This window comes from Podarcis raffonei, chromosome 8, assembly GCF_027172205.1.
Source record: "Podarcis raffonei isolate rPodRaf1 chromosome 8, rPodRaf1.pri, whole genome shotgun sequence".
NCBI lineage: Eukaryota > Metazoa > Chordata > Lepidosauria > Squamata > Lacertidae > Podarcis > Podarcis raffonei.
Genome location: NC_070609.1, coordinates 7,521,976 through 7,549,093, shown reverse-complemented (window position 1 = coordinate 7,549,093; position 27,118 = coordinate 7,521,976). Strand labels below are relative to the sequence as shown.

At 49.7% G+C, this 27,118-nt stretch overlaps 1 protein-coding gene across 2 annotated transcripts; it reads right to left on the bottom strand.

Annotated features, from left to right (window-relative positions):
- Positions 1 to 127: 127 nt before the first annotated feature.
- Positions 128 to 27,029, bottom strand: SYMPK (symplekin scaffold protein). 2 transcript variants are annotated; one of them, XM_053401825.1, is made up of 27 exons: positions 27,006 to 27,029; positions 23,435 to 23,597; positions 22,821 to 22,886; positions 21,840 to 21,893; positions 21,551 to 21,624; positions 20,698 to 20,824; positions 20,323 to 20,572; positions 18,872 to 19,042; positions 17,398 to 17,637; positions 17,113 to 17,267; positions 16,376 to 16,526; positions 15,282 to 15,492; positions 14,394 to 14,544; positions 14,076 to 14,311; positions 12,494 to 12,575; positions 11,681 to 11,794; positions 10,062 to 10,209; positions 9,326 to 9,486; positions 8,417 to 8,525; positions 8,128 to 8,228; positions 7,173 to 7,263; positions 6,889 to 6,990; positions 5,737 to 5,924; positions 3,345 to 3,521; positions 1,872 to 2,012; positions 834 to 1,139; positions 128 to 523 (listed from the first exon to the last, which is right to left on the bottom strand). In XM_053401825.1, exons 2-27 carry the CDS (start codon positions 23,546 to 23,548, stop codon positions 239 to 241), a joined length of 4,005 nt encoding a protein of 1,334 aa, XP_053257800.1. In that variant the 5' UTR covers positions 23,549 to 23,597; positions 27,006 to 27,029; the 3' UTR covers positions 128 to 238. The 2 variants fall into 2 exon arrangements, with proteins under 2 accessions (XP_053257800.1, XP_053257799.1); XM_053401824.1 differs by lacking the exon at positions 27,006 to 27,029 and adding an exon at positions 26,881 to 26,999.
- Positions 27,030 to 27,118: the final 89 nt, after the last annotated feature.

Below are 27,118 nucleotides of genomic sequence, written 5' to 3'. Positions count from 1 at the left end.
GCAATTTACATATAGCATCAGCTGTGTTTACCCAACTAACAGATTATCTCTTTTTTATAATTAAGAACTACGCCACCCCACTTTACGCCAGCAGGATAAAAAAAAACCACTCCAGTACAGACAGAAAAGCAGTTGAGACCCAAGATTCTTTATTTAGAAATCTAATCGACTTTATTCTTATTTTCCTGGTTCCTTTCCCAATTAACCCCTTTCCCCCCAATCTTCTTTTCCTGAATCATCAGCTGTCTGCTTTTTCCTCTTGCTCCACAACGGGGTCCGGCAGCTCCTCTGCTGGGCTGGGAGAGTTTGCAGCCAGAGCAGCGGAGGGGGCAGGAGGTGGTGCCCCACCGTCTGCGGCCGGCTCCTCTTCCTCGAGGGAGAGGGTGGCTTGCTTGGCTGTGGGCGGCTTGCTTGAGGATCCCTCATCCGAGCTGCCGCTGCTGCTGCTACTACTACTGCTACTGCTGCTGCTGCTGCTACTACTGCTGCTACTGCTGGCTGCTCCTTCCTTGCTCTGCAGCTCCTGGGGAAGAGACCAAGAAACCACCATCAGTGTGCAGAAGAGCCAAGCGCTGCCTGGCTCCTCTCAGAACTCGAAAGGCAGAGAAGCTCAACATCACTTGTGTCAAAGACTGCTGTCTTCGGAAATTAATCCTGCTTTCAAGTGGATGCCTGCCTGAACCAGATACGGTTTCGGCAGCTTGCGCTGCGTCTATAATCCTCTCGGCAGGGAATGACAGAAATCCAAGACACAGCCGAGGTGCTTTCATAGGTGGAACTACAGGAGGCTTGATGGCCACTTCACTGACAAGCAAAAAAGAAAGTTGCGGTACCTTGGGTGGCCAGGGGCCCTCTAAGCTGGAATCCAGCTGGGAGCTGTCTCCTCCAAAGCTCTCGTCTTCCTCCTGCATGCTGATGAAGATGGTGGGAGTCTCCGCTTCAGGCACCTCCTCCTGCAAGTCCACAGATTCCTCGGAAGGGAGTGGGGTCTGGGGGGCTGCCGGGCGGGGAGGCTGCTGCTGCTGCTTCAGTTTCTGCTCCTCTTCCAGCTGGCGCTTGAGGGCCTTCTCCTGCGCCAAGCGCAGGGCAATCATATCCTGGGACACGCGAGGCAGGAGAGGCTGAGGCTCCATTTCTTCCTAGGATTGGCATTGAGCTGCATTAGGCCCTGCAAAGTGTCCACTCCTTTTTCAACCCCTTTCTAGTTGGGGGGGGGGGAATGAGCGCACCATGCTCCTGGCACTGGGTCCCAATTCCCAACACTGTTCTGTGGTGAATCCCTCCCTCCCCACGCTGGGCCTCCATTTCTAGATCTAATACGGGGAAGCAAGGTAGCCTGGCTTCCCTTCTGTGAAAGTGTTCCAAAACATGCAGAAATAAAAAAACACTATGCAAAACTTGTTTGCATTAAGGTCTCTGAGTTTGGGCTAAGCTGCGCTGTCTCCAAACATTGTGATCCCATATCTGCAGTGCTGCAGGCTTGCAAAAATAAAAAGCATTGCACTTTTGCTCCCATTTGCAAACTCTGGACATCATTGAAGTGGTTCTCTCTACCCTCCAAGGCCCTTTCGAGTCTCTCCACAGTGCTTTGCCCCTCCTACCATCACCCACTCAAGCTGCGCTCCTATATATGCTCACATAGGAGCGTAAGCCCTACTGAACACAGTGGGACCAACTGCCAAGTTTCACTGTGAAGGTCACAGAAACAGAAATCCAAAGACAGATGAATTGTCCTTCACAGTTCCCTTCTCCCCACCCTCCGTTTCTGGCGTTCCCAACACTGAATGCTCGCTATGCATGTAACCTGGCAAAACCCGCATTTGTTCAATGCTATGAACGCTGCCTCCTCCCTGCCCACCGTGTGCTCTGACCTCTTTCTCTCTTCTCAGCTCCTTGGTCCTGGGCGGGGCTGAGCCCCTCGCCTCCTCCAGAGGCTGCAACTCCTTCCCTTCAAGGTCTTGCTTGTTGCTGGCTTCTAGGATGGCCATGGTGGAATTGGGAACATGAGCTTGCTGGTGGAGAAAAAGCAGAGGGGGTGCCTCATCCAGATGTGTGCCAATCATTGCATTTGAAAGTATTCTCTCAAACAGTATTCTCTCTGATACTTTCACACATACCCTGTCTTGGTTAAAATCCTACTGGGTTGGTTGAACAGAAGTTCATTAGTAGGCTTTGCAAGAAAACCTGTTTTAGACTTTGTGGTCTTATTTAAAATTACTGTTCTGGACTGGAGATGTGTGCATGTGAGTATTACTGATGTAGTACTGGGTTTTCTTGTGTCTTCTGACCTATCCCAACCTGTAAGGACTGAGTTTCAAGTAGGACTTCTAGGTCTGCCATGCCCCACTCTTTAGACCAGGGCTGGGGAGCCCCTCCCTTTCTGACACCAGCTCCCTTCATCTCCAGCCAGGGTGCCCAATGGTCTGGGGTGATGGGAGTTGTAGTCCAACAACATCTGGAGGGCCACAGGCTCCCCAGCCCTGATTTAGATAGGAAAGGTCTGCATGTGTGGGATCTTTGTCTTCAGCAGTGCCTGTCCAGGGGAGAGCCTAGCACAGACAAGGAGCAGGAACCAAAAGACCGTAATAAATGTCTCTGTGTATCTTAATATACCATGCCTTTCAGTGGGTTTTTAATCGTGGGCTGCTTTGGGAGCCAATCCTAGCTAAAAGTGGGATATGAATATAATACAGTAAAATGAACCAACAAGTTACCTCTTAGGATTCTTTAAATCAGAGCTTTCCAAACTGTGTGTCGTGACACATTAATGTGTTGGCTGCAGTGTGTCATGCGAACGCTCCCCGTGCTCCTCCTGGGGCTGGAAAGGGGTTAGTTTAACCTCCGATTTGCTACCAGCAGCACCTCAGAGACCAACTACGTTTGTTATTGGTATGAGCTTTCGTGTGCATGCACACTTCTTCAGATATTGTATTCAATATACGTTTGTTATTGGTATGAGCTTTCGTGTGCATGCACACTTCTTCAGATATTGTGTGCATGCACACGAAAGCTCATACCAATAACCAACTTAGTTGGTCTCTAAGGTGCTACTGGAAGGAATTTTTTAAAAAAATTATTTTGTTCCGACTACGGCAGACCAACACGGCTACCTACCTGTAACTGCGATTTGCTAGTAAATCTGAATATGTCACAAAATGAGGCATGTCTAAAAAGTGTGTCAGCAACCTGAAAAGTTTGGAAAGCTCCGCTTTAAACAATGCCCTTCAAACTGCGAACCTTGATTTAAAAAGGCACCCTGAATTTTGTTTTGACTCGAATAACCTCTCCCCCAGCTCGCTGCAGGACCATCTGCTCTGCAACTGCAGCTTTGTTTGGGGCAGTACCTGATGCGGGGTGAAGGAGCGGACATGGGCCAGCAGAGGCTCCCGCAGCTCTGGGCACTTCTCAAAGACGGCGGTGAGCTGCTGAGGAGGCAACTGGAGGATGACTTGGAAGGACTGGGGCTTGGTCCGCTGGCAGCACTTGATGAAGCCCTCCCAGACCTTGGGGTACTTCCACACCTGGGAAGGAAGGGAAAGAGTTAAAATGCGGCACCAGCAGCCAGAGCCTGCTCTGTGCCTCACCCCAGTGGCCTATGGTTCATCAGGCTGAACTGGCCACCAGCCAGATGCCTCTGGACGGGTCACAAGCCAGGCATGAAAGCACTGGACTTCCCCTATAGGCCAACCAGTATGCAGAGGTATAGAAGGCACCTGTACACAGAGGTTGCATTTCTCATCATCGTGGGCACCCACAGGCCTACGCTGCATGAGTCTGTCCAATCTTTTAAAAAAGCCATCTATAGCAGTGTCCTTTGCTACTCAAGTTGTTCTCCCTCTTATAACACTAGAACTCATGGACATGCTATGAAGCTAATCGGTGGAAGATTCAGGACTGACAAAAGAAAGCTCTTAGTTTAGGGAAGTTTTTAATGTTTATTGCTGTATTGTGTGTGTATTGTTTGGTTGGAAACCACCCAGATGGGCGGAGTATAAATAATAAATTACTACTACTACTGCTGCTACTACTACTACTACTACTATTATTCATAAAAAGGTATAGGGACCCCTGACCGTTAGGTCCAGTCGTGGGCGACTCTGGGGTTGCGGCGCTCATCTCGCTTTATTGGCTGAAGGAGCAGGCATACAGCTTCCAGGTCATGTGGCCAGCATGACTAAGCCGCTTCTGGCGAACCAGAGCAGTGCACGGAAACGCCGTTTACCTTCCCGCTGGAGTGGTACCTAGTTATCTACTTGCACTTTGACATGCTTTCGAACTGCTAGGTTGGCAGGAGCAGGGACTGAGCAACGGGAGCTCACCCCGTCGCGGGGATTCGAACCGCCGACCTTCTGATTGGCAAGTCCTAGGCTCTGTGGTTTACCCCACAGCGCCACCCGCGTCCCATTATTATTCATGCACCGCAGTAAATCTATGGAACTCCCTCCCACAGGAGGCAGTGATAGCTACCAACCTGGGTCGCTTTAGAAGAGAACTGGACAATGGCTAACAATGGCTACTAGCCACAAGGCTGAGAGGCAGCAATGCTTCTGAATACCAGCTGCTAGAAGTTGCATTATGAATTATGGTGCTGGAGAAGACTCTTGAGAGTCCCATGGACTGCAAGAAGATAAAACCTCTCCATTCTTAGGGAAATCAGCCTTGAGTGCTCACTGGAAGGACAGATCCTGAAGCTGAGGCTCCAAGACTTTGGCCACCTCATGAGAAGAGAAGACTCCCTGGAAAAGACCCTGATGCTGGGAAAGATGGAGGGCACAAGGAGAAGGGGACGACAGAGGATGAGATGGTTGGACAGTGTTCTCGAAGCTACCAGCATGAGTTTGACCAAACTGCGGGAGGCAGTGGAAGACAGGAGTGCCTGGCGTGCTCTGGTCCAGGGGATCACGAAGAGTCGGACATGACTAAACAACAAAGAAGCCGCAGGAGGGGATCCTGTTCTTGGGTCCTGCTTGTGGGTTTCCAACAGGCATCTAGCTGACCACTGTGAGAACAGGATGCCCGACTTGACAGGCCACTGGCCTCCTTCTTACAATATCTTGTGTGCTGGGCTGTTCCTCCCACCCTCGGAAGATATTCTTGGTTTTGCGGGTTGGCAAAGAGTCAGCCACGCAGGAAGAGACCTCCCTCTGCCCCCAACAGAGTGAATCCACTGAAGCAGTTCCCTTAGAAGGCTGGCCGCGTTGCCCAGAAGTGCTGCCCTCTGCAGCAATGAGTGCAAGGAGCAAAGGACGACGGCAACCTGGCTGCAGAGGACAAAGGCAGGTCTCCCCCACGTCCTTCTTGTTAGAATTCCTGCTCCATGATTGCAGTCATGGGATTGTTGTCTTTCACATGATGGTATATTTTTTGACTCCACAGAGTGGGAAGTGACGGAGACAGGATGTTTGTATTACTGTGACTATTGTCCTTTGTTCTTTTTCTTTTTGCTGTCTGATGCTAGAGAGAGAGGGAGCCATGTTGCAGTGCTCCGTGTGTGGTTTATATGTAAATAGATTAGCCAAAATGCTGAGTTGCTGAGGTCTGTTACGCATGATGTGCAAACTCTGCAGATCCCCAAGTGTGCCGGTGTCGGTTGGCATCGGTCGCTGTGATGTTTGGGCAGAAGAAAGCTTTTGAAGCTCCCGAACTATCGACCAGGAGGGAGGGAACATGCCAGTTGGGCATGTGTCTCTGTCAAGGTCCTACTCGAGTGTAGGCTGAACTCCTGACACTTCTCACCTGCTTCAAGATGAGTCGGGAGAGGATGTTCATGACAAAGCCGCCCAGGCGTGGGTACATCGTCAGTGACTGGATCACGGTCCGCATAAGGAGCATGGGCAGCGGGTTTTGCTCCATGAGCTGCTGCATCACCACGGCCAGCACCTCAGAGGTGTACACGTTGCGCTCAGCAAAGCACATGTTGGTGGCTGCAAGCAGGGAAATGGAGAAGATCAGCTGCTGCAACTGCTGCTGCAGAAAACTCAGAGCAGCTGCCACAAGGTAAAAGGGACAGGGGCAGGGGAGCACCAGAGGTCAGAAGCTGCCCATTCTTTTACGACAGGAGTGGGGAAGCCTTTGGCTCTGCAGGTGTTGCTGAACTACAGTTCCCATGAGCCCCAGCAAGCAAGAAATGGGAATTATAGTTCAGCAACATCTAGAGGACCAAAGGTTCCCCACATCTGCTTAGGGGGAGAAGCAGGGCTCAATACTTCCAAATAGATGTACAGTGGTACCTCTAGATACGCACACGTCTGGTTGCATATCTCTCAGGATGTGAATGCGGCAAACCCGGAAGTATTTTTCCGGGTTTCGCCACATGCGCAGAAGCAGCACCTCCGGTTGTGAATTCCTCGGGATGTGGCCAGACTTCCGGAATGGATCCCATTCGCAACCGGAGGTACCACTGTACAGGATTGGGATACTAAATAAACTCCAGCACTCACAGCCAGTTCAAGTGTATGAATTTCCTCTATAGATGTACAGTCATACTTCATGCTACATTTGCTTCAGGTTGTGCATTTTCAGGTTGCGTCCCACAGCGACCCAGAAGTACCAGAAAGGGTTACTTCTGGGGTATCGTCGCTCGCGCATGCGCAGACGCACAACATGGCATCATGCGCATGCGCAGAAGCAGCAGATCGCAACCCACATGTGCGCAGATGCGGGTTGCGTTCTTTTCAGGTTGCAAACGGGCCTCCGGAACGGATCCCGTTCACAACCAGAGGTACCACTGTAATTTCAAAAATGGAAAAATGTAATGGGGAAATTTAACCTATGTGTCTTGAAAGGGTGGGGTGTTTTTTTGCAGCCATGGCAGCCCAAAATACTGAACACAGAAGAACTGGAGAAATGCTAGGAGGATTCTAAACAAGCAACTGAATTCTCCCTTACCTTTGATGATGGACTTCATGTCACACTTGGTGGAGTCGATGTTGTGGAGGGCAATCAACAACTCCCCAGGATTTAGAGGAGAAACTGCAGAGTTGCCTTCACCTGTCGGAATCAATGCCAATGAAGAGATCAGCCATTGACGGAGCAGACGGTAAAGCCAGCGAGTCCGCTGATCCCTTCCAAACCAAGCAAACCTCTCTCCCCACAGCCTCGGGACACCCTTTTGAGCAGACCCGCCAGAAGCCACGGAAAACTCAAGGTTCCCATGTGGCCAGGATCCCTACCGTGTTGCGTTCCCAACAGGCGGTTGAAAACCTCCTTCACAACAATGGGATTCAGCTTGATGAGCTTCGGCAAGGCCTGGATGACCTCTTTCTGGAAAGGAAATGCAAGAATGCACATCACACTTGACCACACCCCCAGAGGAGAGCCCTGCCCCCCAATCGGGTATGAAGCACCACAAACAGAGAAGGGGCATACTTAGGGATACTTAATGGAAGCAGCGGGAACATGGAATCCTTCCTGCAAATCGCTAGAGAGCACACAGAATCTGTCTCCTCCATTGCTAATCTCCGGGGTCCTCTTCCCTTACTCCCATCCTTGTGCCATCTTCCCCACTGCTCCCCTCATCTCTGTCACTCAAGCAGGGCTCCCTCTCGTCCTTTAAGCCTCTTCTCAATCCCCAGGTCTTCCCCCTGGATTAACTCCTCCACATCGGCACCCAAGGGAGAGGAGACTTAACTGTAAACCTATAAGCTCTCTTATTTGCACAATCCTCGCTTCCCCAACTTCTGTTCCACCAACTTTTAAGTCTGCACTGGATTCACTAAAGTGCACACATTGGTAAGAAGGAAGAGCTGTTTTAAATCCCGACATGTGTTGGCTGTCTCTCCATCTACCGTACTTTTAGGGAAGTTGTTTGTCTGCTATGTGCTTGGACACCTCTTGAGATATCGTGCCCAATTTCCCATGGAGGCTCCCAAAATCAAGAAGCAGATTTTCTTCTGTGTCTGGATACAATGGCACGCCATTTTGAATCCAGATGGCAGGCTAGGCTTTTCGAAACTGCATTTAATTGGGAGGTTTCTTTGAATTCCTGAGCCAAGTTCCAAATAACCTGCCTATTGAAAATGTCAACTAAAAAGGCTTAAGACCAAGATAATATTGGCAGGGAAAGGGGGCAGGGGGGAGGAGTATTGCAGATCATCAGCAAGCCTCCATCTGAGCCTCAGAAAGTACCTTCTCCAAACCATTGAGGACAGGGATAAGGAACCGGACATCCGGGAGCCTCTTGTTGTACAGATCTCGAACTCGCTTCACAAGCTCCGGAGAGGGGGGAACTAAGAGGAGAAAATCACATTAGATTGTGTGACTGAACAGCAGCTCTCAAGCTTGGACTGCTTTGCATAGCCTGTATCCCAGTTCCACAGCATTTATCAGAAGCAACTACTTGTGTGGAGTTGCCATGAGCCACCGCGAGGCCTTTGTATTGGACAGCACCTAAATATAAACGCTGAAGTAACTGTACCTTTGTCCGTTAGGCTGTGCAGGCAGCGGGTCACCAGGGTCTCTGCACCTTTGGGGCAGTTTTTAACCAGCTTGAGCAGCTCCCGGGAATTCATCCCCATCCCACGGATCTGGAAGCGATAGGAAAAGATAAACGACAGGATGGTTTTTGGGGAGGGGTGAGGGATGAGAATGTGAGGAAAGGAGAGCCATCTACTGTATTGGCCCGAATATAAGCCACACTTTCTTTTTTCCAAATTCTGATCGTGAAAAGTTAAAGTGCGGTTTATATTCGCGACCTTATGCCGCTGGCAAAGCGGTGCGGCTCTCCTCTCCCAGGAAGCAGCCCAGGAGCGTGGGGAGGGAAGGAGCGCGGGGCCACGGCACCCAGCCTGCCTGCCGCTCCCAAGCCTCCCCTGAGCTGTCAGAATGAAGGGGGGAAGGCCGCCGGCAAAGTGGCGCGGCTCCCCCTCCCCCGAGAGCAGCCCGGAGTGTGGGACAATGGCACCCGTCCTGTGCGCAGTTCCCAAGCTGCCAAATTTTAAAGGTGCAGCATATTTGTGGGCGTGGCTCATATTCAGGCCAATACAGTATAAAGAATGATGGTGGACCAGTGGCGTCGCAACGGGGGGGGGGGAGGTGCCATGTCTGGGGGGCGACAAGAAAGCACCCTGTGGCGGCTCGCAGTGGCGTGAGCAGCCATTGTGCAGTTGCACGTGGAGCATCCGCTGTTCGTGGCTGAAGTCGCGAGCAGAGGATCCCGGCGCCGGTGGCAAACCGCTATGTACAGCGCATGTGTGGCATCACATTCATGCGCTGTACATAACGACGACACACGTGTGCCGTACATAGCGGTTTGCCACCCCAGGTGTCACGAGGCCTTCGTTCGCCCCTGTGGTGGAGCACCCAGTACCCCCTCTAGCCGACTCACAGGCTGCTCAATAACCCTGAGGACAGTCCGCTTGATGTCGGCAATGGCCTCCGTATAAACAGACGCCAGTTCATGGATCAGTTTGTGGTTCTGGGGAAGGAGAGCCAAGTAGAGATAGAGGCATTGCTTGATGGTCTCTTCTGTCCAGGGAGCAGCCACCTCTGCAAGGCAAAAAGAGGGTTGGGAAGAAAGAGACCAGGCGCCAAGGATTATGCAGTGTCAGATGCCACAGGGACAGGCTCCTTGCCATTCACCACAACTAGGGAAATGGAGCTGTGAAACGGGAAAGATCTCCTTTTGGAGTTCCTGTTGTATAAGTTTAACTTAAAAGGGGGAAAGCCATAAACCTAGAAAAGCTTATTTTACATGGGACGCCATTTGAGCACGGGGGAAAGCGAACGCCATCACCCGTCACATATATAACCAGAGAACTGTAGAGTTGGAAGGAAACACCAGGGTCATCTAGTCCAACCACCTACAACCAGGAATCTTTGCCCAACGCGGGACTCGAACCCACAACCCTGAGATCAAGGGTCTCGTGCTCTACAGACTGAACTATCCCAGAGGTTCACAACACATGCACTGTTTTGCCTCACAGTGAAGGCTCCATACAGGAAGCAGTTTCACATGAGTGAGCAGTTTCTAAGTGGCGATGGGGATTTTTCCACCTCTACCATTATTTTTTGGCCAAGCCACCTGCTCACGGACACAACTGGATCTGGTGCAGCCCAGTTACCTGTGTCTTTGTCTGCGCCAAAGAGAACAGAGGGAGGATTGGGGTGGACCAGGAGCTGCAAGTAATTCAGTGCAAACTTCTCCACATATTCCCGCAGCTGGTCCTTCTCGTACATCCGCTTGATGAATAGCAGCGCTTGCTGGCGAACCTGAGATGGGTGGCAAAAGATGGGTCGTTTGACAGTGCATTAGCAAGCTTCAGGAATCCCAAGGATTTTTAAAAAACCAACTTCAAATTTGCGATTATTTTTAAGGGCTCTTCCACACTTACTTTCTGCCCCGCCCCCGGGGACTTTCGCTGCAAAAAGCTACTCTTTCGTGCTGAACAGGAACAAAGAGCAACTCGGGTTTTCTGCAGATTGCCTTTTGCTCTGATTCAATGGTAAAGAGCAGGTTTTTGCAGAGAAAGGGTGCGGCAGAGAGCACTCTGACATGATGCTTTAAAGTATGGACTGGTGCCTAGAAATGCAGCACAAAAGGAAGCCTGGATGAGCCCTAGTGTTCTTTGGTTCTTGTTCCCACTGTGAGCAAGTTCCAGAGCAGACATTCCCCAAAAGGAGAGCAAAAGCAAAAGAATTTTAAGAGGGTTGGAGACAGAAAATGTACAGGCATCACCAAGGCTCTCAGTCTCCTTGATCAGCTAGGAATGTAGCCTTTTTCTAAGGGCACAATGCCCCCAAAGAGGTTTAAAGTACCACCAAGTCCACTCTCTGTTGCCCAGCACTGGTCCACTCCCAGATGACCATAACACCATTGTAAAATCCATTCAACAAATCACAGCAAGCAGTTACATATTCCAGCGTGCAACAAAATTTAAAAGGCCTGTTGCACTGGTGTCCTGCTTGCGTGTTTCCCAGGTGCATCTCATTGGTCACTGTGAGGACTGTCGACATGCAGAGGGCCGGGAGGCCAGCTGGCTAGCCCTGGCTGGGTCGTCTCCTTCCAGCCGCCCCACTGTGAAGACCCATCGGCCTCTGCTCTGATGTAAATCAGCGATCCGGGCTTGAGAGCCAGGGCACACTATCAGCAGATCGAACTGCGCACACAGAATAGGTGTGAGGCTTGTGGAAGCATACTACAACTACAGATTTATTAATCATAAATCAGGACAAAGAAACATGTCGTCTATCTCTCATGTTGTCTCAGAGACAGCAGCTAAAAGCAAAAGCTATACACAATGGAAGTTCCCAGCATACTGTACTGGAATGTAAACAGACATGTGACATGTAACAATCCCATGTTTGTTCCTTAAGGTGGAATGGAAATGTCAACAAATACGTGATGCTGGGCTAGATTAACCTCTTACCCCACCCCACCCCAGTCTCTTCTTTCGGCAGGAACCAAAGTGATAATAAAGGTGGCGCCAGGCCATCTCTTCAAGAGGTTCCAAAGTCAAGGTGCCACAGCTGAAAAGGCCCTCCAGTCACCACCCAGCTTACTTCGTATAAGCAGGAGGACACAGAGCCATGCCTTTGAGGGTGATCTTAGTAGCTAGGCAGGTTCATGTAAGAGCAGGCAGTCCTGCAGGCACCCTGGTCAGTTAGGAGCGACTTGCAAGCTTATTTCAGCTGCATTGCTCGGACCACACCACAGCACCAGAGAGACAGGCTCAAGGCTCACCTTGTCCTTCTCGTGGGAGCTGAGATCCAAGAGAACATGCAGATACTGGAACTGCCTCGACGGGCGCTTGAAGATCAGGTCCCGAAGCGTTGACATGCCCAGGTATGTCCGGCTCTGTAGGAGAGTTGCAAAAGAAGCTCAGAGCATGTGCAGTTAATGTTTTAGGCAGTGTGTGTGTTTGTGTGTGTGTGTACAGTGGTACCTTGGTTGTCGAATGGCTTGGCTCCCAAACAAATCGGCTCCCGGACACCGCAAACCCGGAAGTGTTCTGGTTTGCGAATGTTTTTTGGAAGTCTAACATACAACACAGCTTACGCAGCTTCTGATTGAGTGCAGGAAGCTCCTGCCGCCAATAGGAAGCCGCACCTTGGTTTTCAAACAGTTCCGGGAGTCAAACGGACTCCCGGAACAGATTCCCAGGGAGGCTGTCAGTTTGGGGGAAAGAGTAACAGTGTAAAATGTTTAAACTTTTAAATTGTGGCCGGGGGGTGGGGTGGGGGACAACCCGCACGCTGTTTCCAACAAGCCATAACTATGTGCCAACCTTTGGACAACTTTGCAGGGATGCTTTTGTGAAACAGGAGCGAGTTAGAAGGAGGACAGCCATTCCAGCAGCCTATTTTTTGTAGGTCACAGAAGTTTCACTGCATTTCTTCGAGTTTGGGGTAGGATTACTGGTAGGAATGCCTTTTTTAATTGCCCTAAAATGTGTCAAGCATATTATGCTGGCCAGAGTTTCCTTCCCTGCAACCTTGTAAGGCTATGGAGGGAGCTCTAAGATGAACCCCAGCTGGTATCTGATTAGGGACGCACCTCATCTTCGCAGTACTTCCGAATCACTTCCAGGGCACTCTCGGTGATCAGTGGGGCCTCAAGTACCACCTTGGTAAAGATCCTGTGTGAGGCAAAACAGCAACAGAAAAAGCCTTGGTCACAGCCAGGAGCTTAGAAAAAAATAATCAGAAATAACTTTATTCTTTTATAATTAGGGATGCAACATTTTAAGTTGGTGACCTTTACAGTCCTGTGGTCCCCTCGGGAAAGCTTTCCAAGGGCCAGAACCAGAAAAGGATGGAGGACAGCAAGAACCTCCAGTTCTTCCCACTTTTCAGGTTTTATGATAGCATCCTTATTTGAGTAAAAGTCCCCTCTAACAGATACTCCTAAACAATATCAGGCAGCAGGATTTGGTTTTGGTTTTTTTAATGGAAGCCCTAAAATAACCATTTTCAAAAAGGAAGAACATAAAACATATGTTTCCCCCTGCTCAGTCCAGGCCTCTTCTAAAAAGCTGCCATGCCAACGGGCTCCATCTCAGAACAAAGCATGCATGCTTTCCCCCCTTCTCTAGCCTAATTTTATTCCTCTGCATATTAGAAATTGATTAAAACTTGTACGAGAGAATTGGTTCTTTGAACAAGCCCTGATTTAAAAGAGCAGATTTTGATGTTTCAAGTTCTTCTGTGTTTCACTGGCTCCACCAGAATATTCCGCAACCGTAAGGAATTTCTGGCCACAGGCCTGTCTTGTAGGAGCTGTGGGGCAAGGACTGAGCCAAAAGGCTCCGCTTCCCTCTCCAGTCCCCAGCACGGAGACGGTGCTAATTTAACTGTTAAGATGTCAAGGAGACAAGCGGCTACATAACATTAAGAAGAAACCTGCAGGCAGGGAAGTTTTTAATGCTGGGTGTTTTATTGTGTTTTCATATTGTGTTGGAAGCAGCTCAGAGTGCCTGGGGTAACCCAGTCAGATGGGTGGGGTACAAATAATAAAATTTGTTATTATTATTCAGAAGTGGCACCACTGAGTTTTACCTTGGGTGAACTTTGTATGCACAGAAGTGGAAACAGAAAGGACTACCAACTAAGGAGGGATGGCTTATGAAACTGATGGAATATGCTGAAATGGTAACATTAACTGCCAAAACTAAGAGGACATAATGACGAAGTGTCTAAGGAGGAAAAGAGAGCCCTGATGGATTACCTATCAAAATATCACCAACCTAGGAAGCCAAGGGCAGGATTTGAAATATAAGCAGTAGATTAACGAAAGTTTTAATGGTAGCAGGGTTTAGATAATAAAAATATATGCGTTAGAAAACACCTAATAAAAAGGAGTAAAAAAAAAATTAGGAAAGGAGGGGTGGGAAGTCAAGAAGAAAATTTTTATATTAAAGTAATGTTTATGGTGATAAATGCTTTGAAATATTCTTTTGGGGGGGACTTTACTTGGGTCACCATAGCTTATATTGGGGTGCGTTTAGTAGCTTACCCATCTTGCTCTCAAAATGCCTGTCAGCCATGGGGCTAAAGGGGGGATCAAATAATCAAAGGGGAGGTTTTGTGTCCCTGAACCTCACCCCGCCACACACCTCTACAAGGCCCCAAGTACCCACCCATCTTTTTGGTCCGGCTTCTCCTGCAGACCGGAGAGCAAGCCGATGAGACACTCGTCGTAGTTGTCGAGCGAGCCAGAGGGGTATTGGCTCAGGTAGGCATTGTATTCCTGGTACAACCAGGCGAAGGCGAGGTCCAGGCGGTTGCGGATGTCGTCCAGGATGAAGGTCAGGACTTCGCTCTTGAGAGGGAGCTCGAACTGGGTCACCAGAGAAGAGAGGATCTTCACCCGGGCCTGCGAAAGAAGGAAGATGGCGAAGGTGAGGTGGAGATGCCGGACCCAACCAGGATCCCACCGCGACAAGGGAGACACTTACGTGGGCAGCCCCGCTGCAGGCCACGGCCTTCTCGGAGCGCAGGATCCGCTTCACGGCCGCCAGCTTCAGCTTGTCCATCTGCACGTCCGTGAGAGGCTTGATCACGTCGCTCAGGCGGAAAATCTTCTTACGGCCGGTGGCACCGGCCAACCTGGGAAGAAGAAGGGGGGAGAAAGGAAAACACATCAGCCTCTGAAGGGCAGGCAGAGAAGAAGCTGAAGCGAAGAGGGTGCTTTATCCAACCAGTGCCCCATGTCTTCTTTGCAAGGATTTGGGGAAAACCTTTGCAATTATGCAGGGGAATTGGAAATAGGGTAAGGACACAAGTTCATGAAAGCGGGGGATCTTCCAGCAGCTGGAAACAGAAGCTGAGCGGCCATTCGGGAAGGGATTTGCAAAAAAGGAGACTGTTCCTGCAAGAGCTGGTTGCTCCAAGCACATGCCTTCTTGCATACAACCAGCCCAGGAGAGCAGCAGGGAGACCACAGTGGCCACCAGTCAGAGAGGTTACATTAGTTTTCTATGTAGCTCCATCCACATACAGGGTGCTTTTAAATAGAGTCAAAGCGAGAGGCCAGTTCCTGGTCCCCACAGGGCTTACAATCTAGATAGACGAGGAAGGATATGACAGCCGAGGTGAATGGGAAGAAATCATCCCAACCTTTTCTGACAGGTCTCCCGTTTTCGTAGACTTATCTATAACTAGATAGTCTCATAACTTTAGGACCATGCTGCAACCTTGATAAACCCATATACATTCATTTTATGTTCTGTGTTTGGCCCTTTTCCAAATGGTGTTTATCATTTGTCTCACGAGCTGCCTGTTAATTGTTGTTTAACTGAACACCCCCCCCCCAACCACAAAGGACAAAGAGGTGTTGCTCTCACCTGGGCTGAGTGGAAGGGATGATTGGTTCTGGGCGCCGCTTGGTCTGCGGCACCCCAGACTCAGTGGAGGGGACAGAGCCCTGGGCTCCCAACACAGAAATGGCCTGGCCTGTATTAAGAGCAGAGAAGCGCCGCTTGATCAGCACGCTTTCCGGTTTGAGCAATTTCTCTTCTTTCAGCGACTCCTTGACCTGCTTGGTTTGCTCCACACCTGCAGGAGAAAGGGAGAGGGAATTAATCATCTGGCAAAACCCACTTCATCCTCTGCCCCTAACTTGTGACTTTTTAAACTTCTGTCTTATAGGTAGAGAGAGACCGCTCCCAGACCCCTTAAACAAATAAATAGCAAAAACTGAAATACAGTGCTGCAAATGTGTAATAATAGTAATAAATAAATAAATAAATAAATAAATAAATAAATAAATAATTATACCCCGCCCATCCGGCTGGCTTTCCCCAGCCACTCTGGGCAGCTTCCAACACAATATTAAAATAAAGTAATGCAGCAAACATTATAAGCTTCCCTAAACATATACCTGAAACCTCAGTACGTGGCTCAGTTTTATTGTTTGGGCTTGGTAACCATGTATGACAGCCTCAATAACAAGCATTCTGAGGAACTTCAGTCCCAGAGTCAAAAGCAGCCCTCTTCGTCTAGCTCACAAGACTCTTCTGAAGCCACACCTTCTCCCCAGGCCCCAAGCCGTCCCAGAGTGCTTTTGCCTGGCTGGAATGTGTCCTTGCACTGTGACAATTGTCTCTTGTTTGCAGGATGTCTGAAAACTCTGGCGTTTGTGTGGATGGAGTGAAGCCTGCTATAGAAGGCTTTATTCTGCCTGCTTTGGGTGCCCATGAGGGAAAGGAAGACTCCCCCACCCCTAATTTAAATCCATTCAGCTGCGTCTATGAAACAGTTGGCAAAATCACACCCACAAAACATGCATCCAGTTACTTTTTCTTTATGGGCCCATGCAAAAACAAAGCAAAACCTTTGCAAATACAAAGACCACTGTATTGCTCAAACACCCAGAGATTGGGACCATCCGTGCTAGAAGTTCTTAGCAACTCCCCCAGAGTCCCTCTTAGGGGCTTACCTGGCCCTAGCCCAGCTGCCGTCATCTGGGTGGCCATGAGGCGGGCAAGGTGCTTGATCTGGACCTCAGTGCCAGCAGATTCCACTGGGGTATAGGTGGCTTGGAAGGAAGCAGGCATGTTTTCAGGCAGGTACACCATGCTGATGAGCACCTGGGGGGCAGAAAGCTGGTGAGAGGGCCTGGCGTGCCACAGACAAGCAGGAAAACACTTCTGTTCCTAAGAAAAAGCCAATCTTGCCCTACAAGATTTTAGGGCAGAGAGCCAGTGTGGTGTAGTGGTTAAGAGCGGTAGTCTCGTAATCTGGGGAACCGGGTTCACGTCTCCGCTCCTCCACATGCAGCTGCTGGGTGACCTTGGGCCAGTCACACTTCTCTGAAGTCTCTCAGCCCCACTCACCTCACAGAGTGTTTGTTGTGGGGCAGGAAGAGAAAGGAGAATGTTAGCTGCTTTGAGACTCCTTAAAGGGAGTGAAAGGCGGGATATCAAGTCCAAACTCTTCTTCTTCTTCTTCTACACCTCCACTCATCCAGCTTTCACAATGATGGGGCGCACCAGGCTAACTTTATGCAAAGGGACATGTGCCTCTCCGGCTTTTCCAGAATGATCACCCTTCGGTCAAGCTGAGGTTGTGTCTCCTGCCATCCTGTCTGCTTTCTAGACCCCTTGGCAAAAGGTTCTCCCTTCCCGGCACTCAAGCGAGGAGCAGCCAAGGGCCACTTTCGCCAGCTAAACCTACCAGGTTGGCCACGTTATCTGGAGTCAGAAGGGGCTGTAGAAACTCAGCGGTGATGTCCGTGTCCGACTGTGTGCTGACTTGGATGGAGGGCTTGGGGACTGGGGCTGCCACCTGCTCCAGGTCTTTATCCTCATCATCCTCCCCAAGATTTGGCTCTGCAGCAGAGAAAGAGAAGTGTGTTTTATGTGGTGGGCAGGTGCTGCACGGTTGGTGGATCATCACAGCGTTTGGAGAAGAGCCTGTCCCTCCCCACGGACCACTCCTGCCCCTCCTTTGCCCGCTCACCCATCTTCATCTTCTTCATGGCAGGGTCGCTATCATCCCGCGGGCGCTTGCGGAGCTCCTTCAGGTTAGGCATGTTGCGGGTGATCTCGGCCTGCTGCGTGCCCAGGTCCATCAGCAGGGTGGTGATCTGGGCCTGGAACTCCACGGAGGCCGGGTGCTTGAGGACGCTCAACAGGTGCAGCTTGAGGTTCTTCCGCACGCTGCTCACCTGGGACTTGGCCAGCGTCGGGGGGAGGTTGGCTGTCGGCAGGAGGGCAGAGGAAACGAGTCAAGCAAGCGACAACATTAGAGAGGAACCCAGATCCCGGGCCCAAAGAGGAACATCCTATGAGATAGAGTGGAAATATGAAATATGCAGCCTCCTTCTGTTCCCACTTCTACAGCATCTCACCACTGGGCCCGCTTAATTTAGCTGATTAAGCCTATACAGTGGTACCTCGGGTTAAGAACTTAATTAGTTCTGGAGGTCTGTTCTTAACCTGAAACTGTTCTTAACCTGAAGCACCACTTTAGCTAACGGGGCCTCCTGCTGCCGCTGCACCGCTGGAGCACGATTTCTGTTCTCATCCTGAAGCAAAGTTCTTAACCCGAGGTAATATTTCTGGGTTAGCGGAGTCTGTAACCTGAAGCGTCTGTAACCTGAGGTTCCACTGTATGTCCAAACAGCTGAGGACCTCAATGCCTTAAGGATCACCTGTTGTGGTTCTGGACAGCCAAGAGTTAACACTCCAGGAAGCTTTCTGATGCACTGGGTGCATTGCCCACATGACCCGGGCATTTTCCTTTGATCAGCTCTGTGGGGGCTGAGCTCTCTCTGGAGAGCAGTCTGTCTGAGAATGTGAGCAAGGTAGTTTCGTTTTTGTTAGAGACAGAAAGCTGCAAGCATGCAGCTAGATTCTGTAGGTTTTTCTTTTCTGTTGTGAATGCTTCTAAATAAAGAGGGTTAGAATAGAAGCACTGGTGTCGAGCTGAGTTATTGAAGACACCACGTTGACACAGACAAGCCATTTTACGCTGCGTGTGAACTCTGCTATTATCCGGCAACTGAGAAGCGTGGCAGTGCGTGAGTGGAAGCGTGTGGGCACCACTGGAGTTTGTCGGAGTGGCAATAAATCAAATTTATTGCAGGGCTGTTGCAGCAGACTCACGTGGGTCAAAGGATCTACGACCCACAAACTTATAACATCACCTCTCCCCCGTATGAACTCACCCAGTCCCAGCGCTTGTCGCCTGAGGCCCTGCACCCCAGAGAGGTTCAGAGGGTTGCAACGAGAGGTGGCTCCCTGTTTGTGGAATGTTCTCCCCAGAGAGGCACACCTGGCGCCATCACTACACGTCTTTAGGGAACACCTCAAGGTGACTGGAAGATTTCTGATTTTTTTAAAAGACTAGGGCAGCCCCAATAATGAAGACCAGATCGATCTTAATAGGTATACATACGGTGTCCCAGATACTGTGAGCTTGGCAGGCTTACCGTGCAGTGTCTCATAGGCCTGGATCACCTCTGACATGAACATGGGCCGCTGGCGGGCGATGGAGGCCAAGGAGCCCAGCGCGGCGGTCAGGTTGATGCTGGAGATGGCTGGGTGGACCATGAACTTCAACAGCTGGTCCAGCGCTGTCTTCCCTTCTTCCCACAGAACGTCTGAGAGGGAGAGGCAAAAAGCAGCTGTGAGGAAAGGCTGGTAGCGATCTCAATGCATTCTGCAGCTGCCGCCACCTTTGCAAGCACCTTGCCATGTTGCACCTGCAGCAGATGACCCAGGCGAGACAGGAGGGGGCTCGGAGCAGACATTTGTGATCAAAGGGTTGGAGCAGGCAATGTTTGGTCCCTTCCCAGGATGACCAAGACACCTGATACCCCTTCCTGGGCTCTGCACTTATCCATCCTTATTGTTAGTCCAAACCAGGACTGTTTTCCCAGGAGCCCTGCCGCCTCCCTTGGCTTCACCGGCTTACTGTAAATATATATATATTTTTAATTAAAGATTTTCTTGACTTACAAAAGTGTGTGCAATGTCTCTTTCTCATATTATTCCCCCCCCCCCCATGTAACATTTTTACAAATCAGTTTCATTTGTTGAGACATTAGGAAGAAAAGGGGGAAAGAGGGGGAGGGGGGAGATGGGTGGGGTCGGGTGGCAATGTTTCTATTATACTTAACATACATGGGGTTTTTTTGTCAGCATCACTTGTGCAGGTTCTCTGCTATTCACTTGTGTTCCTTTGGTGGTGAGAGAGGCTGGGGTTGGCCTAGGGTGTGGCTGTTCATTTGTGGTGGTCTATGTTTTCATGTTTTAAAAAGTAGAGACATCACCTTGCCAACAAAGGTCCGTATAGTAAAAGCTATGGTTTTCCCAGCAGTGATGTATGGAAGTGAGAGCTGAGGCTGATCGCCGAAGAATTGATGCTTTTGAATTCTGGTGCTGGAGGATACTCTTGAGAGTCCCATGGACTGCAAGAAGATCAAACCTCTCCATTCTGAAAGAAATCAGCCCTGAGTGCTCACTGGAAGGACAGATCCTGAAGCTGAGGCTCCAATGCTTTGGCCACCTCATGAGAAGAGAAGACTCCCTGGAAAAGACCCTGATGTTGGGAAAGATGGAGGGCACAAGGAGAAGGGGACGACAGAGGACGAGATGGTGGGACAGTGTTCTCAAAGCTACCAGCATGAGTTTGACCAAACTGCGGGAGGCAGTGGAAGACAGGAGTGCCTGGCGTGCTCTGGTCCAAGGGGTCACGAAGAGTCGGACACGACTAAATGACTAAACAACAACAACAACAACAAAATGTTTCCATGTGCGAGTGGGGTGGGTGAATGTTTTGGATCAGGTTAGCCATACTGATTCGTATGCTGTTGGTGGATTTTTGTCGTTGTCTTGTTGGGCTGTGTGTGTGATAAAGGGGAGCCATACACCCGCTTACTGTATTTGATGTAGGGGTGGTCCTCAGGGACCCGGTCGAGGCTGATGTCGTTCTCGTGGCGCTTGGGCACCTCCGACTCCGGCATCCGGGGAGAGAGGGTGATGATCAGCGCCTCCACGAACTTGATGGCGTGGGTGCGTATGCCGTCGTTGTCCGAGTCCAGCAGCTGGATGATTTCACTGGCCATGGCGGACACCATCTCCCAGCAGGCCTCCTGCATGTCGTTGATCACTCTGGATTTCACCATCCACTGTTGGCAGGGAGCATTATTAGCAGCCTCAGGTTTGAGAGAGAGACAGGCAGAAAACAAGAGGCAGGGACCAGGCAGGCAAAGGGGGCAGCTGCCCCCATTCCCACCCCAGGGGAGCAGCTCACCTGCAGCGCCACCTTATACAACTGAGTCATGGCGAGGATGGCTTTCTTCACCACATTGACGTTCTCATCCCTCAACAGCATGTTGAGGTTGGCAATAAGCTTGAGCAGCAGCTCGGTGTCCCGTTTGCTGGAGGCGAGAGGCAGCAGTTTGGGAGAAAAAGGAAGCAATGAAAGAAATGGGACCACGCAGGGGTCTATTAGTCAGCCGTGGTACAAACCCTCTCATTCTAGATATATATGCTGCCCATCTGACTGGGTTGCCCCAGCCATTCTGGGCAGCTCACAACAAAAAATAGGAAAAGCACAATACAACATCACTGTGGCGTTTGCCCTCCTAGCTGTGTGACATCATACTGGGTTCATAAGGAAAGGGTTAACTAATTGTAAAATGACTAACCAATGGAAACCCAAGGGGCAGAGTTAACTGTGTATAAGGTTTAAGCACAGAGGATTTTTTTAGAGGAGTTAGAGGAGTTGAGAAGACCGTCTGAAGTTAGAAGGTATAGGCCAGTAAAGAAACTAAAGTTAAGATACTGACAGGAATATTATCTGAGAAACCATAAACTTGTTAATGTTTGTAAAATAAACTTGTTTTCTTTTTTGGTTCACTTTTAACAACTGTCTGGACTCGGTGTTTTACCAGAGAGTAACTGGTTGGTGACAGCGGGGAAGCGAGCACAGTGGTGGCACAGGGATCAATAGACCATTAAATGTCCGGGGACCCTGTGTGATCGCCACAATCACACACTAAAAACTTCCCTGGGATGGGCAATATACACACATACCCCAAAGACCCGCAGAAACAGCTAAGGGGATGCCGATTGCTAGGATGGCATAACAACATCTGACTTACCAGGCTTCCTCTATGAACCCGATGACAAACTTCCGAACCTCAACAGATTTGTCTGCCTGGAAAGCAATGATCTCCTGCAGTGCAAGGATAAGGAAAAGGTCAGAGGCGACCACCTGTCTCTCAGGCCTGCCAACAACAGGCCGAAAAGCCCCGCCCGCTTTTGAGCTGGGCCAAGCCAGAACAGAACACACATGGAACAGAACCAAGCAAGATCAGCAGTGGCTGTTCCAAGTCCATGGACAGCAGAGGTGGTGGAGGGAAGGCTGTTTCTAGCACAAGCAATACTCACATCTAGGAAATTATCCAACAGTGTGGGATCTTTGTTTATAATCAATTCCTGGACCTGGGAAACAAAACAAATAGGTAATATAGCCAAGTAGAGAAGGTAAACCAGGAGAAAGCTTATGGTGTATCATCAGGCGATCAGATGACTCCCTACTTGCCAGTCACTAAATCAGGTATTGGCAAACCCCACCCTCCAGATGTTTTGAGACTACAATTCCCATCATCCCTGACCACTGGTCCTGTTAGCTAGGGATGATGGGAGTTGTAGCCCCAAAACATCTGGAGGGCAGAGTTTGCCTACGCCTGCACTAAATCTTACCAGCCAGACCCACACAACTCCTCTTCCCAACAGTCATCTTGGAAGAGAGGTGGGGAATTTTACAGATAGAGCCCCTAACTAGGCAGAGGCAGATTAACTCATCAGATCCTGAATTCAGAAACACTTCCCTCCCACTCCCAGCACAAACCATGTTCCAAAGTGTTCAGTATGCAACTGCACATAAAACACATATACTTGAGGATAACATCTGTTTAAGGCCACCTTGCACACAACATCGTCATTTTTACAAGATGGCGAGTTTAATGGAAAGTAACGTCGGTTGTGGGGCTCCTGATCTTAAGAGGTTTCAAGGGAGGAGGAGCTGACTCACTTGGCTACAACTGTAGAAGGACATGAGCGGATCACACAGAAATTTATTTCTTTCGTCCCACCTAACTCCACCCCCAGCCCCCACTAGACAGGATATGGACTATTTTCTGAGAATCATTACTGCCAGTCATTCGCAGACCAAGGTTAGGTCATGCAGGTCCTGGAACTGGGAAGTATATTTCAATACTCTTTCTAGTTTGTTAGCCTCACGTGAACCTACAGGTCTTAAGACAGCCCAGGTACACGTGGCCCTGTGGAAACAAGACCGTTTAACCACAAAGCGTTCCCGGTTTACACCTAAGATCTTATCAATGCAAAGGCAGCGATGCCACTCACCTGTTTGAGGATTGTGATTTTGGAATCGTTGCTGATTAAGGCAGCTTGATTTAGCAAATCCACCACCTGTTTTTTGAAAAGGAAGGGAAAGAAAGCTTTTCAGAAAATGTTCTTGGAAACTGCTTATCATAACCTATCCACATTTACCGTATTTTTCGCTCTATAGGATGCACGTTTTCCCCTCCAAAAATGAAGGGGAAATGTTGGTGCGTCCTATGGAGCGAATGCAGGCTCCTTGGCTTCAGCGAAAGCAATGCGAAGCCTCCAAAGTGCAGAGGGAGCGCTCCCTCCACGCTCCGGAGGCTAGGAGTTGCTTTCGCTGAAGCCTGGAGAGCAAGAGGGGTCGGTGCACACCCCGCTGCCCTGCGGAAGCTTGAAAGGCTGTCCCCGAAGCCAGAACAGTGAGACGGAGCGCTGCGCAGCGTCTCGCTGTTCTAGCTTGGGGATGCCGGGGCTTTATGGGCAAACCCCAGGCTTCCCCCTTCAGCCCCGACACTGATTTGATTCAGAATATTTTTTACTTGTTTTCCTCCTCTAAAAACTAGGTGCGTCCTTTGCTCGGGTGCGTCCTATAGAGCGAAAAATATGGTAGACCCAGATCCTGGGAATCTTACCCTCTCCGAGGTAGTCATGGTGTCTATGCCAGACGTCTCCTCCCCGGCAAAGAACTGGGAGGCGATGCTCATGCGGGACAGGCCAGAGTCGCCCATGTTGCTTACGCCAGCCATGGCTGCCCACGCTGTTCAGTGGGCAAAATCCAGCCAGTCAGGGTGAGGTCTAGAAAGGAAGCATGCAGGGAGACATTAGGAACCTCAGGATGGAAAGCAAAATGTGGTCCTCTCTAGCCGGCCCTCAAGATTCTCCAGAGGCTGTTCGTTCTATTCATTTTTGATAATCTATCTGGAGCCAAATACCATCTGTGGCGGATCTTCATGTAGTTCATGTAGAACAAACAGTAACAAATGTTGGAGATGCAATAGGATGAAGGGTACCCTATACCCTTTTGGGGATATGATTCATGAAGAGATTAAAAAATTGATAAAGGTTTCACACAGCAAAAGGGCAGATGCATACTTATTAGGAATCTTGAGTAAAGATATCCCTAAAGACAAAATCAGTATATTTTTATACGCAACAACAGCAGCGAGAATATTGATAGACAGCCATTGGACAGGAAATAACATTCTAACAAAAAGAGACTATGTGAATACCTAAAGGTAAAGGTACCCCTGCCCGTACGGGCCAGTCTTGCCAGACTCTAGGGTTGTGCGCCCATCTCACTCAAGAGGCCAAGGGCCAGCGCTGTCTGCAGACACTTCCGGGTCACGTGGTCAGCGTGACAAAGCTACTCTTGCAAGCCAGAGCCGCACACGGAAACGCCGTTTACCTTCCCGCTAGTAAGCGGTCCCTATTTATCTATCTACTTGTACCCGGGGGTGCTTTCAAACTGCTAGGTTGGCAGGCGCTGGGACCGAGCAACGGGAGCTCACCTTGTCATGGGGATTCGAACCGCCGACCATGCGATCGGCAAGTCCTAGGCGCTGAGGTTTAACCCACAGCGCCACCCGCGTTAGCTAAATTGACGGACTTAATAAGTTAGCTAAATTGACGGACTTAATAAGTTAATAAGTTAGCTAAATTGACGGACTTAATAAGGCAAAAACCCAAAACTATGGTACAGAAACAGTGGGATTGTTTAGATGAATATTTACATAAACAGGGTTCAAATATGAAAATTTGGTTGTGACGAATATAAAGAATACAAAGATTTAATCGATTAGGAAAGAACTTAAGGGAAGGAAGTGAAGAACAGAGATAAAGGCGAACTAGATAACAAAAGACATGTGGTGAAGGCGGTGGAAGTCTTTTAAAATATTTTAACTAAGATTTTTATTTCGTAATGTGTGTAAGTATAAATTTGGTATTATGGTTTATGGAAAGTATCTTTTTTTGTCTTTTCTTTTTTCTTTATCCTTTTCTATTGTCCTCGTTTGGGAAATATGTAAATAAGCGTGTTTATATGGACATGTTTGAAATTTGTTTTGATATCCTTGTATTATTCAATAAAATTTAATTTAAAAAAAATTCTCCAGAGGCCATTCCGTCTCCCCAGCCCTGCTTTGCATCCTCAAGTGTTTTTTGCCCGGCTGGAATGTGTCATTGAACAAGGCTTCCTGTTTTCCTACTGTACAAAGGTACACCAAGAAAAAATTTCCCTCCTATTTTTGTCCAGTTTCTGAAAATACTTACCGCAAACCATCTCTATACACCCCCAAAGACCTTGAATCTAATGAACCCAAAGACCATCTTGGATCTGTGTGCGAGAGGCTTTACTCAATATACTGGACCCAGAAACTCCAGCGGGTGCAGAATGCTGCAGCGAGACTCCTTACGGGGCCTTCGCTGCGAGATCACATTCATCCGGTGCTATATCAACTGCACTGGCTCCCGGTGGAGTACAGGATCAGGTTTAAGGTGCTGGTTTTAACCTTTAAAGCCCTATACGGCCTAGGACCCTCGTACCTACGGGACCGCCTCTCCTGGTATGCCCCACAGAGAAACTTACGGTCTTCAAATAAAAACATCTTGAAGGTCCCAGGCCACAGAGAAGTTAGGCTGGCCTCAACTAGAGCCAGGGCTTTTTCGGCTGTGGCTCCGACCTGGTGGAACACTCTGTCACAAGAGACTAGGGCCCTGCGGGACTTGACATCTTTCCGCAGGGCCTGCAAGACAGAGCTGTTCCGCCAGGCCTTTGGCCAGGGCACAGCCTGACTCCCTCCTTTGACAATCTTCGCAGAGCTCTGGCCCAATGGTGGCCAGTGGCTTGAATTTAATTAATTTTATAATGAATGATTTTAGAGTGTTGTTTGTGTTGTACTTTTGTATTGTTTTATTGTTGTTAGCCGCCCTGAGCCCGGCTTCGGCTGGGGAGGGCGGGATATAAATAAAATTTATTATTATTATTATTATTATTATTATTATTATTATTATTAAATGGCAATGGAGTCTCCCCACTACCGGTTACCAGTGTTGCTTTCAACATGTAGTTTTTACACAGGAGGCTAAGCTCCCAGCCAGGAAATCCGTGGAACAGATTACTTTGGCTGGGGAAAGCAAGGGTCATCCAGTCGGGCCCCACTCTTTGAAAACAGGGCTAAATGGACCATTGGCTTGAACCAGCCAGAGGGCTCTCTTGCCAGGTCCGCCTTGCCGTTCTGCCCCCACATCAGCAGTTCCACCCTTGCCATAGCAGAAAGCGGTGGGCTCTCTCCTTTGTTGGGGTTATTTTACACAAGAGGTTGAGTGGCCACCCTTCCTGCAGTGCTATAATTATTATAATTATTATTTTATTTGCACCGCACTCCTCTGACTGGGTCGCCCCAGTCACTCTGGGTGGCTTCCAGCGTACAGTGGTACCTCGGGTTAAGTACTTAATTCGTTCCGGAGGTCCGCTCTTAACCTGAAACGGTTCTTAACCTGAAGCACCACTTTAGCTAATGGGGCCCCCCCGCTGCCGCCGCGCCGCCAGAGCACGATTTCTGTTCTCATCCTGAAGCAAAGTTCTTAACCTGAAGCACAATTTCTGGGTTAGCGGAGTCTGTAACCTGAAGCGTACGTATCCCGAGGTACCACTGTATATAAAAACATACTGCCGCAGGGGGTTGGGCTAGATGACCCCTGGGGGTCCCTCCCAACCCCATCAGCTCCCCCAGCTCCGCCCCAACCCGGGCGCTTCCACGGCGGCCAGGCTTCAACCCGCCCGCCCCCAGCTGCACAATTCACTTGGGCGACCTGAGCAGGGGGAGTAGCCAGCCACCCCCCCTCTCAGCCCGGCCTACCTCGCAGGGCTGCTGCGAGGATAAAACGGGGAGGGGGGGAAACTGCGCCTTCTGGAAGTCCACGGAGAAAACGGTGGCGCATAAAATATAACTAAATTAATAAAAACTACTAAATCCCCATCTTTGCGCGCGGGGGGGGGGGCTTCCGTACTCCAACGGCCCTTTCCGTTGTCATGACAACGCCTAGGCCCCAAAGCCTGCCTCTCCGTTTCAAACCGTACCGGCCTCCGAGCCGCACCGAGCGAAGGGAAGCAGGCGGCTTTCTTTTTCTTTTTTTAGCCGGCCCTCTTCAAAGCCTCCATGTTCGCGGAACCAAATTTCTCTCGAGAGATAAATATGTATTAAATTATTAACTAGTGCGCTTGCGCGTGGAGCAAAGCCTCTTGGGTAGCGTAGTCTGCTTCCTTCAAAAAGGCGCTCTCTGCTCGGCGCCACCCCGCCCCTTTTAATAGGAGGACG